The sequence below is a fragment of the Odontesthes bonariensis genome, chromosome 4, assembly GCF_027942865.1.
Source record: "Odontesthes bonariensis isolate fOdoBon6 chromosome 4, fOdoBon6.hap1, whole genome shotgun sequence".
NCBI lineage: Eukaryota > Metazoa > Chordata > Actinopteri > Atheriniformes > Atherinopsidae > Odontesthes > Odontesthes bonariensis.
In genome coordinates, this window is record NC_134509.1 from 30,715,943 (window position 1) to 30,731,808 (window position 15,866).

The 15,866-nt window shown below is 40.9% G+C and overlaps 2 protein-coding genes across 2 annotated transcripts; both read left to right on the forward strand.

Annotated features, from left to right (window-relative positions):
• The first annotated feature begins 11,672 nt into the window (after positions 1-11,672).
• On the forward strand, positions 11,673-12,065 carry LOC142379411 (histone H2B 1/2-like). Its single transcript, XM_075464567.1, has one exon. The coding sequence runs from the start codon at positions 11,673-11,675 to the stop codon at positions 12,045-12,047; it is 375 nt and encodes a 124-aa protein (XP_075320682.1). The 3' UTR covers positions 12,048-12,065.
• Positions 12,066-14,279: 2,214 nt separating this feature from the next.
• LOC142378926 (histone H1-like) lies at positions 14,280-15,379 on the forward strand. The gene has a single exon (XM_075463923.1). It carries the CDS (start codon positions 14,332-14,334, stop codon positions 14,956-14,958), a length of 627 nt encoding a protein of 208 aa, XP_075320038.1. The 5' UTR covers positions 14,280-14,331; the 3' UTR covers positions 14,959-15,379.
• Positions 15,380-15,866: the final 487 nt, after the last annotated feature.

Consider the following 15,866-nt stretch of genomic DNA (forward strand, 5'->3'; position numbering starts at 1 on the left):
TGGTTTTTGAAAGATCCAGGATTTACTGGACACAAAAATAGTCTACTTAGACTATTTATGTATTGATTTATATATTCCTGAGTAGGCCTTCCTTAAGGCTGATTTATGCTTCAGACGCAAAGCCTCTGACGCTCGGACGCAGAGCCTCTGCGAGCGTCAAAATCTTGACCACACCCCCACGTAGAGGAACTGCGCGCGTTGTCGTGCACCTCAGAAAAATCCTGACTACGCGACAGACGCACGCAGACCACCAACGGAAGTGCGCAGACAAAAGCGGCTGTGATTGGTCCTCGGTGTGCCTTTCCGGTTGTCTGTGTGGCTTCCTCCTTTGCATTTTTGCCAACTCCAATAAAAGAAGCTGTTCTTCTTCGATGTCGAGCAACTCCAGATCCATATCTTGCATACACTTTTTTTTTTTTTGAAAGATAAACACTTCCGCCGGCGCCGCCGAAGTTCTCGTCACCGCCCACCGAAATTCTCGCGAGGGGAAACTGCTGTGCGTCCCGAGAAATTCCAGACCGAGGTTGCAGAACCATAACATGAAAAGTGGTTCGCGACCAGAGCAAAGCAGCACGTCAAGACGATAGACGCAGAACTATAATCCGCCCTTTACACTTTGAAAACCTCTGGATAAGGGCAACCACACAGCTTTCATAAGATGAGTCTGAGATGCAACTTGTGGTAAAGAAGGCTATCGGAGGGATATTTCTTCTCTATGAACCTGCTGTTTGACATTTCATAAGATATTCCCTTCCTGCTTCTGAAGAGTGCAGACATGTCTTTGCTTCCTCCTGCTGCTTACTGCTTTATTCGCTTTTAAATCATTCTACTTCTTTCCACAAGTCTTGGATATAATTTAATTCTTTTTCTTTTAATTGTACATATGTAAACGGTATTAGCCCTCCTGTTTACAAAGAGAATCGGTCTCCTAACCCTGCAGTATCAGTGAGCTGCACACAGTGTGAGCAACTCTTTGCGAAGGTAGCACAGCTCCAGAAGAGGATTGAAACGCTGCAAGACATTCGTAACAACGAATAATTTATTGACTCTATTATAGCTCCTGTGCAGGCTGTGGAGGCTCCACAGTGCCAAAAGACTAACTCAGATATTTCTACACGGGATCACAGCTGATGTGGAATCTCACACTGCAGACCTGGCTGACACACTTCCCTGGATGTGTCCAAATGACACTGGAATATCTGGTGAAGCTCCCAAACCGGACGGTCCGACTGATATCTCCCACTGGAACAGTGTTGGTTCCAAACCAAAGTCATCAACCCCAGCCAGGATCTGGTCTCATGTTGTCCGTTGCAGAGGTAAATCCAGCTCAAAAACTAAACCTCCAGCACTCACTCCGCCACCTGAGTTCCATTGCATAATAGATACGATCCGTTGACTCAAAATAGAGTGTGTGATGATGAATGTAACCCAAACATGAATGAAAACAAGAGAAATGGCCCCAAAACTCAGCCAAGGGCTAACCAGATCATCAAGAGAAGCCCAAATCCCACAACCAAGGTGAGGACTACAGAAGCGATCGACACCTCCACACAAAAAAGGAATAGACACCATTCTAATCGGGGACTCAAACAACACAGCATGTCAGAATGGCAAAGACGGATAATATAACTTTTTCTGATACATCAGTCAGGGAATTGATAGATATTTTGCCGACCATTGTGTCTACGCATCCAGATGGCACGAGGATCATTGTCCACACAGGGTCTTTTGATATTCTGAGAAGGAAGACTGGCACTGAGATCCTGAAGAAAGACTTTTCTCTGCTGTTTGAGAGACTGTGTCACTATGGAGCACACCGTGTCTCCATTTCTGGCCCCATTCCAACTGTGGGTAAAGGAATTTAACTTTTCAATATTATTTTTTTTGGATAAATGTAATAATCCACACCTGAAACGGTTTACGCGTGCTCCGTGAATGGGAATGCACTTCTCGGCATAACACCTCTGTTCACATGGCTATTAGGCCAACGGAGACTTCATAAATCATATATTCCATAACACAGGCTTAGATTACAACTAACACAAGAATGCAACTTTTGAAATAATGCAAATATTACTGTTATAACATTAACCATCAGATTTTACACAGGTTTATTAATGACGTTTATTATGCCTGTATTATTCACATGTAATTCTTTCATCCTAACAAAAGTATTTACCTCATGTCTCATACCCACCCCACAGATTGTCCGACTGAGAGTTGGTGTTATTCCCTCCATCTTCGGCTTACAGGTTCACCTAATAAGAGTAGGTGTATCATCATAAGGCTATTAGCATTCATAAATTGAAATATTATCAATAACAGGGCGGGGTGAAATACTTATCCCTGTGTGTGTGTGTGTGTGTGTGTGGGGGGGTACTTTTATATATTTTAATATTATGCTTCTTCATTTTAGCCAGAAAAGTGCAAGACTACATGTTCTTCCAGAAAAGCTGAAGAGAGCCTGTCTGTGACCACTCGGGATGACAGCAAGGGCTCTCGCATTTTCTGGCGGGGGGGGACGACACACACACTAGGGCCAGAACACCACCTACAGGTACCGTACATTAACAGCAGAATGACAGTGTGTGATAGACTGGTCAGTAGGCTGCCGATATTATCATTTGGTTGCATAGAGCTCCTGCGCATTTCTATTTCATTTCATTAATTTGATTTATTATATAATTGTTAATTAATTTTATGTTGTTGATAAGGTAAAAACGTTAAATCTTATATTGTTGTATAGTGAAAAGACTGACGTTTGTTACTGGGAAGTCTACATCATTAAGTAAAAAGTGTATAAAAGTGTCCAGGCATACAATAGGAAAAGAAAGCTATGTTAAGCAAACTGTAGAAACAGTGCTGTAGCACTGGTATAATGCCTGTCGAGGCTGGTTGAAGTAGCATGAGGAAAATATGTGTTTGAGTGCACATTTGTTGTTTACAATAATCTAACAGTGATATGTCTGTTAATTTGCGAAGTTGTGTATTGGTGGATGTTTAATATTGTAAAAAGAAATGTAAAAGCCTGTTATTAAAGACAGAGGACAGCCTGTGAAACAAGCACAACTGACGGCTCTTGTCTGTACTTTTCCTGTACAAAACAGTACAAAACAGGTAACTCATCCTGAGGCCTGTAACACACACTTACGTCATGCTGTTGGGACGGCAAACCCAAACATGACTGTACAGAGTAGACTGAAGGACACAACAGTGAGGCAAACAACCCCAAGCCCTCCCCCTCACCAGACCCTTTACTCCACATCACCCAAGGTCTCCAAAGAATGTCTCTATCCCAGCCAGGATAGAGACTTTTATTGGTGGACTTTTATTGACTGAAGTGCTTGATCTGCCACACCCTCACCCTGTCTCACTGGCTTGCGCAGAGGAGCGCCAGTAATTAGTAATGGACATCAGGTGCGCTCACGGCTTGATTAGACTGGATATAAGGTGGGAGGTTGGACACAGAAGGGAGAGAGAAACACAAGAGGAAAAACAGAGGAAGAAGGGAAGGAATGGCATGGCATGGCATGGCATGTAGGCCCGGTAAAGGGGGAAACGGGGGAACTGGCAAGACGGAAAACGGAAAACGGGAAGATGGAAGAGAATGGCATCTAGGACAGACAGTGGGACCAGTAAAGGGGGAACCGGGGGTAACTGGCACAGGGAAACAAGAAACGAAAGGAAGGACAGCAGCAACGGCAAGGGGAGCCGATACGAGGAAGGACAGCAGCACGGAACGACAACAGGACCATGGGAATGACAAGGAGAACGGAGTGAAAGGAAGACGACCACACCTTTGCTGGGGCCAACTGGGTGAAACTGGAGCCTGCCGTCGGCTAGGCGGATATGAGCAGGGGTTTCAGCCCAGGACGGCGGCGAGGTGACGACGACAAAGTCTTAACACAACGACCTGTGGTAAAGGAAAGTACTTTCTCCTTCTCTTGCTCATTGACTGTTTTTCCTGTCCCTATTGTTGCTGGAAAGCTGAGTACTCCTCCTTGTTGTTCTTTGAGGTGCAGTGGCGGGCCGTGATCACGCCGTGTGAGGACATCAGCCGAGAACCAAGACAACTCCACGGACCCGGCCACTTGACAATTGACGGCGTACTGGACCTTGAAGACCATGACTCTGACCCTTTGATTGCTACATTTGATCCATTTAGCCTCCTACATTTCTTTTATTCGCTATATTTTAATGGTTTTAACATATGGCTTTTTATTATTTCTAGTTGACACATTTTATGGGTTTTTTGGCTTTTGCCTTTTTTAATTTGGTTTTAGTCCATTGTCTTTTAATTTCCTCTCTAATAAATGTTAATTGTGAATCCCATCTTTTAGTGCCTTTCATTTCTCAGCAGTGGAATCCTTGCTGGTGTTACTGGTTGCTATTTAATATTGGAACCTCCCCCCGCACGTGTGACATTTGCACAATTGCTAATTTCTGTTCAAATCTGGTGACGGTTAAGTCTCTAGCAAATGATAAACATAATTCTTATACTTATCGAACTATTCAGTAACCCCTCTTGTGCTATGAATGGGTGTACTGCCATACTTGTAGAGACCAGTTATATTATTTTATTTATTTTTTTTAAATTGTGAAATAGAGGGAATCAACTGTTTATTGGTTTGCAGGAACCTTTTGTATAAGAGGATACATGGATGCAGACCTTAAAGACATGGTTGGTAATCCTGTTCAGAAACACATTTTGTAATACTGGGTGAAATGGTCCGTCTATCCTGAGAAATCTATACAAGATGTATTTAGAAAAAGGGACGAAAATAATCAGACCTCTGTGGCAGCTGCAGGACTGAGAAAAAGCTGACCAATCCGAGATCAGCGGGACGCTGATCTCGGATTGGTCGCCTTCAAAAAACCAATCAGATGCCTCTGCTTTCTGCCTACGCCCCCCTCTGTCGGCTCCCTGCTCCATGTGCGCACGCGGTTCTAAATACACAGGTAAAAAGTCCCAACCCTTTTCTTCACTTTGCCCCCGAAGGCACGCCTCTAGAGTACATGAATGTGCACGAGAGCTGTTCTGACAGCAAGCATCGATCGTTGCCGTAATTAGTATATGCTAACTATACGTTTAATAATGCTAGGTGCTAGCCAAGCTGGCTCTAGTTTAGCTTCCTGCCAAGCTTCTGGACGCGTATGGAGGTAGATTTGTTTCTTTATTATTCAATCAAAAAAAAGGTTGCTTCAATCAAAAAATATATTTTCAATCAAAAAAACCCGTTTCAATCAAAGAAAAAAAGTGTTTGAATGCAAAAATATATTTGAGACTCAAAAAAATGCATTTGAACACTATTTTTTTTTGCTTGAAAATGTTTTTTTTGATAGAAGTGAAGGTTTTTTTGTTTGAAGCAACTTTTTTGATTGAAGTATTGTTGTTTTGTGTTTGGGCCATATTATGGGTAGGACATTTGTGTCTTTATAATTCAATCAAAAAAGAAGTTGCTTCAAACAAACAAAAAATATTTTCAATAAAAAAAATCACTTCAATCAAAAAATAAACCTTTTCAATCATAGAAAAAATGTTTTTGAATGCAAAAAAATATTTGAGACTCGAAAAATTGCACTTGAACACTTTTTTTTTGATTGAAAATGTTTTCTTTGATTGAAGTAATCTTTTTTGTGTTTGGACCATGTTATGGGTAGGACATTTGTGTCTTAATTATTCAATCCCAAAAAAGTTGCTTCAATCAAAAAAAAAACATTTTCAATCAAAAAAAAATATTTTCAATCAAAGAAAAAACTGTTTAAATGCAAAAAAAAAAAAATCATTTGAAGTGTTTTTTTTTTTGATTGAACTTTCTTTTTTTTTGAATGAAGTGAAAAAAGTTTTGAAGTCGTTTTTTTTTTAATCATTTTGACACAAACGTACCGCAGTGGGCGGGTGCTTCCCCATTGGTCAGACATGTTTGAGTGACAAGTGTCTACACCAACGACGTCTTTCTGACAATTTTAAAATGATTGGTGTCACGTTAATAACGTGACACCAATCATTTTAATACGGTTTTATCTACTTACCAACAACTCCACCACTGCCTGACCACTGCTTCCTGGCTCGCTGGTGAGTGGCGACCATGACTTGCTTGTCAGAAAGACGTCGTTGGTGTAGACACTTGTCACTCAAACATGTCTGACCAATGGGGAAGCACCCGCCCACTGCGGTACGTTTGTGTCAAAATGATTAAAAAAAAAAACGACTTCAAAACTTTTTTCACTTCATTCAAAAAAAAAGAAAGTTCAATCAAAAAAAAAACCACTTCAAATGATTTTTTTTTTTTTTGCATTTAAACAGTTTTTTCTTTGATTGAAAATATTTTTTTTTGATTGAAAATGTTTTTTTTTTTGATTGAAGCAACTTTTTTGGGATTGAATAATTAAGACACAAATGTCCTACCCATAACATGGTCCAAACACAAAAAAGATTACTTCAATCAAAGAAAACATTTTCAATCAAAAAAAAAGTGTTCAAGTGCAATTTTTCGAGTCTCAAATATTTTTTTGCATTCAAAAACATTTTTTCTATGATTGAAAAGGTTTATTTTTTGATTGAAGTGATTTTTTTTATTGAAAATATTTTTTGTTTGTTTGAAGCAACTTCTTTTTTGATTGAATTATAAAGACACAAATGTCCTACCCATAATATGGCCCAAACACAAAACAACAATACTTCAATCAAAAAAGTTGCTTCAAACAAAAAAACCTTCACTTCTATCAAAAAAAACATTTTCAAGCAAAAAAAAATAGTGTTCAAATGCATTTTTTTGAGTCTCAAATATATTTTTGCATTCAAACACTTTTTTTCTTTGATTGAAACGGGTTTTTTTGATTGAAAATATATTTTTTGATTGAAGCAACCTTTTTTTTGATTGAATAATAAAGAAACAAATCTACCTCCATAGACGCGTAATTCGTTTAGGGAGCAGGGTACGTGGGGAGGGAGGAGCAGATTGCAGTTTGATAGACGGCATCAGTATCCAATCATTGTGAACGGTCCGTTCACAATGATTGGATACTGATTGTACGTTCTAGAGGCCACTAAAACTTTTCATATTTGTGTCAAAACTTTTAATTAATTGGTTGCAATGGGGGTGTGAAGAGTATTTCAAGCAATATGTAAAGAAAATTTCCAGAAAAAGATCTCCTACCCTACCTTTAATAAATTATATAATATATATATAATTTAATTGCAGTCATTTTAAATATTTATAATTTTTTTTGAGCTACTTGACTAATTTGAATTACCCCCATTGGGGGATGAATAAAGTATTTTTCTATTCGATTCTAAAAACAAAGTTATACAATGTAAATATGTATAGTAATATTAATTCAAGTCACTATAACATCAATCATAGATGAAGAACAATGTTTTTTTTTTTTTAATTTATTTTCACTATAAACTGTACGGTGGTTTAATCCACTGAATACATTCCAGACAGTATTTACTGGTCAGTCAAGCCAGTGATACTGACAAACTAAACTAGGTACACCAACCAGCAACCATCTAAAGCAGGACTACAGAGGCTTTATTGTCTGCGAGCAAAATTAACACAATTAAGTGCTTAGCTGGATGTATCGTCCTGATGTATCATTGCTGAAGACCTGCTCAGAGCCACATCAGTCCTGAAAACACGACTTTTTTACAACATTATACACACTATTCACCACCTGCTTTTTTTTTTTTTTTTTCTTATCTCGATCTGGATTCTGACTGAATTCTCAAGCAGACCCCTCGAAATGTGATAATGGTTAAAATAATGTCGTGTTTGCGACATGTGTACTGATTTCTGCAAATACCAGAAAATAAAGTGACACATCGCAACTTTACTATGTAGGAAGTAGTGGGCAAACTAAGCGATCTCCTTTCCTTTGTTTCTCTACGAAGTTAACGCCAACTTCAAGGTTTCTATGGCAACCACTGGCCTATTCCCTTTCAACAACCAGCTGAGCGTCTCGACCAATCACAGAAGAGGGACTGCACAGTCTAATTTGCTTAGTGTTTGTATAAGACCATTCTCCATTCCGTGACCGTTCATATTTGTTATTGTTCACAATAAGTCAGTAAAGATGCCTGAACCCAGAGTGGTGTAAAAAGAGAGTGCCAACACTCCCATAGACTTCTATAGAAAGAAAGGAATGCGGAAGTCACGTGGGTCATGGCGACGCCACAGTTCCAAACAAGGGACGCAGCTCCGTTAAAGGTAGGGTAGGAGATCCTGGATTTTGAGTCCAGCGAAGCTGCATTTTGAAAATACACAGGTAAAAAGTCCCGCCTCTAGAGGCACGCCTCTAGAGTACATGAACGTGCACGAGCACGAAGGTGCACGAGCGCTGTTCTGACAGCAAGCATCGATCGTTGCCGTATTTAGTATTTAGTATTTAGTATATGATAACTATACGTTTAATAATGCTAGGTGCTAGCCAAGCTGGCTCTAGTTTAGCTTCCTGCCAAGCTTCTGGACGTTCACGGAGCAGGGTACGCGCACAGGGGGAAGGAGGGGGAGGAGGGGGAGGGAGGAGCAGATTGCAGTTTGATAGACGGCATCAGTATCCAATCATTGTGAACGGTCCGTTCACAATGATTGGATACTGTTTTTCCTAGATTGTACGTTCTAGAGGCCACTAAAACTTTTCATATTTGTGTCAAAACTTTTAATTAATTGGTTGCAATGGGGGTGTGAAGAGTATTTCAAGCAATATGTAAAAAAATGTTCCAGAAAAAGATCCCCTACCCTGCCTTTAACCTCAATTGCTCGTCAAGAACAATTACTGGTAAGTTAATAAAATAACAGCGTTTTAAACGTTTTTTTACATTTTTAAGCATTATCTATCAGAAGTATACTCTTAGACATCGTTATTTTTACATTTGGTTAGCATGAAATGTCGATGTTGATGTCAAAAATGGAATGGATTTAGGGACCTAGCTGAAAGCTTGGTAACGGAGGCTAACGTGAGGTAATTAGCGTGATCATTTCACTAAAGTCCGTTAACTTTTTATTGTCAGGTGACATTGTGTAAAGTTGTTTTGATTGTTAGGTTTTAAAACATTACCAAAATACTATATATTTAATACATTTTTGGTATTTCTGACGTATTTTCTCTGGTAAATTGATTAAATTAAAACATTTTTTGGCATAGTGAGGCATTAGCTGACTGGTCTTTAATTAAGTAAGTTTTTTTCAGCATGACTTCGCAGCTGTGATAATGAATTTATTAATTTCCCTTGTTGTTGTCAGGGAGGTCAGCAGATGTGGTGCTCGCTGCTGTCATGGATCAACCCTCATTAGGACTTCAGAACTTTTCTACAATGTCCAAACCCTTGAATTTGATCAAATACAGTTCATTGTTGCAGATTAATCTACCCAACAGTATAAATAGCAATAAAATAACTTCTATTAAGGCTTGTTTTACATTTTCCATGATGACATTTTATAATAAAATGTTTGGTTTAAATCTGTTTTGTTTATTTTTTTTTCACAACTGACACATTTATTTTGTCATTAATATGGTTTTAACCAGAAAAAAAGTTAAATTCATATTTTAATCCATCCATCCATTATACCCGCTGAATCCGTCGATTGGGTCGCGGGGGGGGGGTTCTCATTGTCCATCTGACACCAGAGAGGACAGACTGAATGACATCTTCTACAGATGGAGTGTTTGGGACAACAAGAGTAGATCCTGGGAACAGACAGTAATATCATGCTCTGTTGAAGGATGTAGATCTGAAGGTAAGTATTACTCTATAGCTCTGGCCTATTCCAGAGTGGCCTATTCCCTTTCAACAACCAGCTGAGCGTCTCGACCAATCACAGACGAGGGACCGCATAGTCTAATTTGCTTAGTGTTTGTATAAGACCATTCTCCTTCCGTAACCGCTCTTAGGCGTAGATAAAGAAAAAGTAGGCCTTAAGCCTGGTTTATAGTCGGTAACGCAAGACGCAAAGCAAGACGCAAGAAGAAACGCAAGCCATTGCGCGGTTGCAAGCCCCCCATTGCGAGCTTGCGTGTGTCACCTCAATTTTCTAAACTTCACGCAAGAAAAGACGCAAGCCTACTACTTGAAAACGACATACTCATCGATCTGACAGTATGCAGAGCGTTACACACAGTGCACTTCACTCCTGTCCGAGCCCAAATCAGCCAGCCTGAAAAGCTGATTTCCCTTAAGCTATAAACTCTGTAAATATATAACTTTAGCAACATTTAAAACATTTTCAGGCGAGAAAGTAGTCGTTTAGACCCCCAAGGTGTTGAAAATCTGACAAAATACCAGCTATTTACAAGAAGAAGAAGCATGAATCACTCGAAGAGGTCCTGGCGGTGAATTTCCTTTCATCATAGTAGGCTTGTCATTGAAAAAACCCGCTACTCCACCTACTCTCCTGGCAGTGAATCGCCACGCAGCACACGCAAGCGCCGGCAAAGCTAAATGAAGTATAAACGTCTCGAGCCATTAACATACGCGCAAGAAGAAAGCGCAAGGGCAGTTAAAAGAAGTATAACTCAGCCTTAATACATGCTTTCTGGTCAGTTGTGCCAATGTGGTTGCTCCCAGAGCCTATTGTAGACCTCACACTTTTAAACATGAAGCAGCAGGGAGTCCTCACTAGTGTGATGGTTGAGGGGTACATTAAAGAGGAATGGGGTGCACACATACAGGTATATACAGACGGGTCTAAGGACCCAGATAGTCAAAAGGCTGGGTGTGGAATATATGTGGGGAGTCCCCAAGTCCAACGAGGATTACGCGTAACAAGCGGAGCATCCGTTTTTGCTGCAGAGCTAGTGGCAATAATTTGGGCACTATGGTGGATCGAACAAGTTAAGCCAGAAAAAGTTATCATATGCTCTGATTCAGCCGCTGCCTTGATGGCTACGAGGAGTGGGACATCTAGAGCTAGAGCCGACCTGATAAACGAAGCACTGATAAGTCTGTATAAAATTGAAAAAGTTGGGTGTGATGTAGGATTCCTTTGGGTCCCAGGGCATGCAGGTGTAGAGGGGAACGAGACAGCTGACAAGCTCGCCAGAATAGCGCTCTGGAGAGAGGAAGTAAATGTGGAAATCCAAATGGGAAAGCCAGAAGTCTATAGTGCCATAAAGGAGGGGCTAGAGAAACAGTGGCAAGAAGAGTGGAACAAGGAAGAGAGAGGAAGACTATATTTCTCAGCACAAAACACAGTAAAAAGACAGAGTGTGTATATGGGGGGAGACAGAAGAGACTCTGTCAAACTGTTAAGACTGAGGTTTGGGCATTGTGGTCTGGCCAGCTGCTTAAAAACCATTGGGAAGCATCCAGATGGGCTGTGTGAATGTGGAAAAGAAGAGACTGTAGTGCATGTCCTATTGGAATGTCAAAAATATAGAGTGGAGAGACTACAGTTGCGAGAAGAACTGGGGAAAATTGGGATCTCCCCTTTAGATTTTAAAACATTGTTCAGTCGGGGAAAGGATCACCAAGCTGTGGAGAAGAGCGTTCTGGTTTTTATCCGCAGCACAGACCTCTACCAGAGGATATAGGAGCGCCAATATGATGAAGAGCCCTTTGAACTGCGGAGGGCAGTAATGCGCAGCAGCGCAAACACTGCCGGAAATCCTCAGCAGAAGAAGAAGAAGAACCGCTCATATTCGTTATTGTTCATAACAAGTGAGTAAAGATGCCTGAACTTGCAAAGTCTGCACCCAAGAAGGGCTCAAAGAAAGCCGTCACTAAAATGACCGCTAAAGGAGGCAAGAAGAGGAGAAAGACCTGGAAGGAGAGCTACGGCATCTACGTGTACAAGGTGCTGAAGCAGGTGCATCCAGACACCGGGATCTCCTCCAAGGCCATGAGCATCATGAACTCCTTCGTCAACGACATCTTTGAACGCATCGCTGCTGAGGCCTCTCGTCTGGCTCACTACAACAAGCGCTCCACCATCACCTCCAGGGAGATTCAGACCGCTGTGCGCCTCCTGCTGCCCGGTGAGCTGGCCAAGCACGCCGTGTCTGAGGGCACGAAGGCCGTCACCAAGTACACCAGCTCCAAGTAAACTAAACCCCTCTTTGGAATCAACTTAACGGCTCTTTTAAGAGCCACCAACTTTAATCTAAAGAGCCTCTTCCTATTTGTGTGTACAGTACACCTGTCTTTAGTGACAAATCATGAATCCCAGTGACAATGGTTCTAAAACTTTAATGAAACTAATTATTAAACTGACCATATTAAGATGTTATGCTGACAAAAACCCTGTATATGACTCCTACATACTCTTTCTTCAAGGGCAGAAAGGCATCTACTACGTATTTGTCTTGAACCTGAAAGAATAGAGATTAAACAAATATACTTTATAATCCACTGAGCTTCATATACCTGTTTGAATCAAAGTGGTCCAGACTTGCAATGTATACATGGTACAGTCCAATAAAAAGCTTAAATGTACTTTGAATACTTTATACTTGGTAAAATAATCACTTTGCAAGCATTACACAAAACACCACAACATATAAGAGTTGCAATACAAAGCTCAGGTTAAAAATGAAAACCTTGTTTTGATTAATTAACCAGAACATTATTCCATCCATTTCCTATAGGTGGGGGGGGGGGGTATATGTTTGGATGTCCAAACATGCATGTGTTTGGACAGTGGGAGGAAGCCGGAGTACCTGAAGAAAACTCACACATACACATGGAAACACATGGACACGTGCAAACTCCACACAGAAAGGCCAGAACAGTATTCTCCCTTCATATTAAAACTTAAGCCAAGAAAGCTGCTACTCCACTGGAACAAATGGTCTTCAATTGTAATATAATATATACATATCCTGGGTTGGATGGAAGTAATCTACTCTCACACTTCTGTCCTCTGCTACAACAGGTCTTGAACTGAACTCTGTCAAATATTGTATGGTGAGATAAAACCTGCAGCCTTTGATAAGGAGAACGTTTACTGTCAAATCAACAGTTAAGCCACAAACAAGTGCGGCACACAGATGCTGGTGTTCGATAAGGCTTATCAGTATGAGCTGAAGCTGGAAAACATCAAAAGCGACACAAAGTGTCCTTAATGTCTCAAAGAGACAGCTTTTGTCCCAACACCAAGCCTAAATTTATATAATCCTGTATTTTCAACCTTAGTTTATTGCTTGAAAAACTTCACAAAGCAACCATCTTCATTTAGGAGTTGAATTAAGAGATTTAAACAGATTTAAATATCAAGAAACAAAATAATGTAGTAAAGGATGACAGGCTACTCGAGCAAAAGCATATTTATTTCATGTTTCATATTAAATCTTTTGTCAAATGAAATACAGCAAAATCAGCTCGATTGATCAATACAAACTGACAACATGCAGGTTAAAAATGTAGAACTGAATATAAATGATGGTTTTAAGATTTAGCAGTGAAACTTTTATCACAACATCTGTATTAGAAATCCTGAACGGAGGAAATGTTCTCCTATCACACTTCTGTCCTCAGCTACAATTAGTCATGAACTGAATTCTGTCAAACATTGTATGTATGTATGTATTGTTTATTGGTGAAGCCTCTGATTTTCAGACTGATACATTCATCAATTAAGCCATCACAACATGTTCTGTTCACTTCCTGTGCTGCCACAGCTAGCTGTTTTTCTCCATCAGTGTGCTTTTCCCCCCTCTTATTTAATTGTAGAACTATCATTAAAAGGAGTGAAACAAAATTACAGTGACTGCAGAGAACAGTGTTATCTTTCCTTCACATTAGAAGCACCGAACAGAGTAAATGTTCACGTGGACAACTTATGTGGCAGCGTCATGAGCCTCCACCATCAGTGTGTTTGATGCTACCACAATATCGTCACTTTATGACTAAATAACCGTGGAAAAGAGAGTTCAATCTAGTTGGATTATCTAGGCAAACGTGTCATCCTGCTATAAGACTGTTTTTGATTAAGATTTGATGCGAATTAAAACATTTTAGCGGGGAAAAGTTAGGGAAAAGCGGTCGAGCAGAGCTGAAATCCGCGGTGAGTTGGAGAGGTATGTGGGCTCCACAAACAAACAGCAGAGAGAAACAGAGCTCTACACGAGCTGAACATGACGAGACACAAGTCCTCTAATAGGTCTTTCGATCTCAGCCAGCAGCGAAGCTCCAACACCGATATTTTGCTCTTTTAACGACGCAGAGAAAACACAAAGTGGCGACAGTCATGCAGCACACTGCAGCCCGAGACATGGCTGAGTCCTTACGGTTCTCATGGTGTGTTTAAGTGCAGCCTGATGCTCTGAGTTTCTCATTGTTGTAGTCTGACTCTCGTAGCATCGCGACAAGATACTCGAACAAAGGAAAGAATGGCAGAAGTAGCTCCAGCACCAGCCCCGGCTCCGGCTCCGGCTCCGGCCAAAGCAGCCAAGAAGAAGGTCACCAAGCCCAAGAAGACCGGACCCAGCGTCAGCGACCTCATCGTCCAAGCCGTGGCCGCCTCCAAGGAGCGCAGCGGCGTGTCTGCAGCCGCGCTGAAGAAAACTCTGGCCGCCGGAGGTTACGATGTGGACAAGAACAAAGCCCGCGTCAAGACCGCCATCAAGAGCTTGGTCACAAAGGGGACTCTGGTCCAGACCAAGGGCACCGGGGTGACCGGCTCCTTCAAGATGAGCAAGAAAGTTGAGAAGAAGCCCGCCAAGAAAGCCGCTCCTAAAGCCAAGAAGCCCGCTGCAAAGAAACCCACCGCCGTCAAAAAGACCAAACCTGCAGCAGCCAAGAAGCCCGCAGCTGCTAAGAAGTCCCCCAAGAAGGCCAAGAAGCCCGCAGTAGCGGCTAAGAAAGCAGCCAAGAGCCCCAAGAAGGCCACCAAGAGTCCCAAGAAGGTGATTAAAAAGGCACCCAAAGCCAAGAAAGCACCTGTTGCCAAAAAGGCCACCAAAGCCGCCAAGCCAGCCAAGCCCAAAGCCAAGAAGGCAGCACCCAAGAAGAAGTGAACCCTCATCCCACAAAACCACTAAAAGGCTCTTTTCAGAGCCACCACTCCATCCTCAAGAGCTTATACCTTCCTCTTATATACATCATCACTTTGTTTACAGATCATGGATCAATATACACACGTTTGGAGGATTTAGCTCATGTCCACTGACTCTACTCCTTTCACACTCTCTTTTACTTTGGATTTACAAGCATTTCCTCCTAACAGCTGTTTAACACACCTCACTGATACATTTTAAAAGTCGATCAAAAGGACCAGGATGTTTTTACTCTGATTCTGAACTCTGTTGACAAACATTTACATCAAATCAGCAGGATTATTGTTATTTCATTATTTATTGTTGATGGACAAAAAAAAGAGGAAAATGTATTTTTGATATATGAATAAACCCTGATTGCTGCATCTTTATGCAATGACACACAGTTTGGTGGCTCGTCTGTTAAATTATTCACTTTAGAAAGACGCTAATCTGCTTTAATTCAGCTACTCTTCTTAAGTTATTTCTGCAACACTTTGCCTTTCTAATCCCATTAGTCACCTTTGTGCACTGAGCTCATTTGTAACACTGACGTCTTACAGGATCTGAAGAAAATTAGTGCTTCTAACATGTTTCTTAATATCGTTATTGATATCGACTTTAAACTGCCTATGAATATCTCATTTACTCTGAGCTTTTCTATAGCTCGACCTCCTGATTAGGAAGTTGAATAAACCGTCTGATCCATCAATGAGCTTTTACAATAAGGCCTATTGAACATTTCACTATACTAATATTAGTATACTGATACTAATGAGGATGATTCAGGGCATTAGCTTTCTCCTCTGGCGTATCATTACGAACAAAACATTTCAATTCATCTCAAATTCAGTATCAGTGTAGATGAGCTGTTTACTAATGTTACATCA

Excerpts from the sequence above, each read along its gene's own strand:
- LOC142379411 (XM_075464567.1), top strand. The coding sequence starts at position 11,673 with ATGCCTGAACTTGCAAAGTCTGCACCCAAGAAGGGCTCAAAGAAAGCC.
- LOC142378926 (XM_075463923.1), top strand. The coding sequence starts at position 14,332 with ATGGCAGAAGTAGCTCCAGCACCAGCCCCGGCTCCGGCTCCGGCTCCG.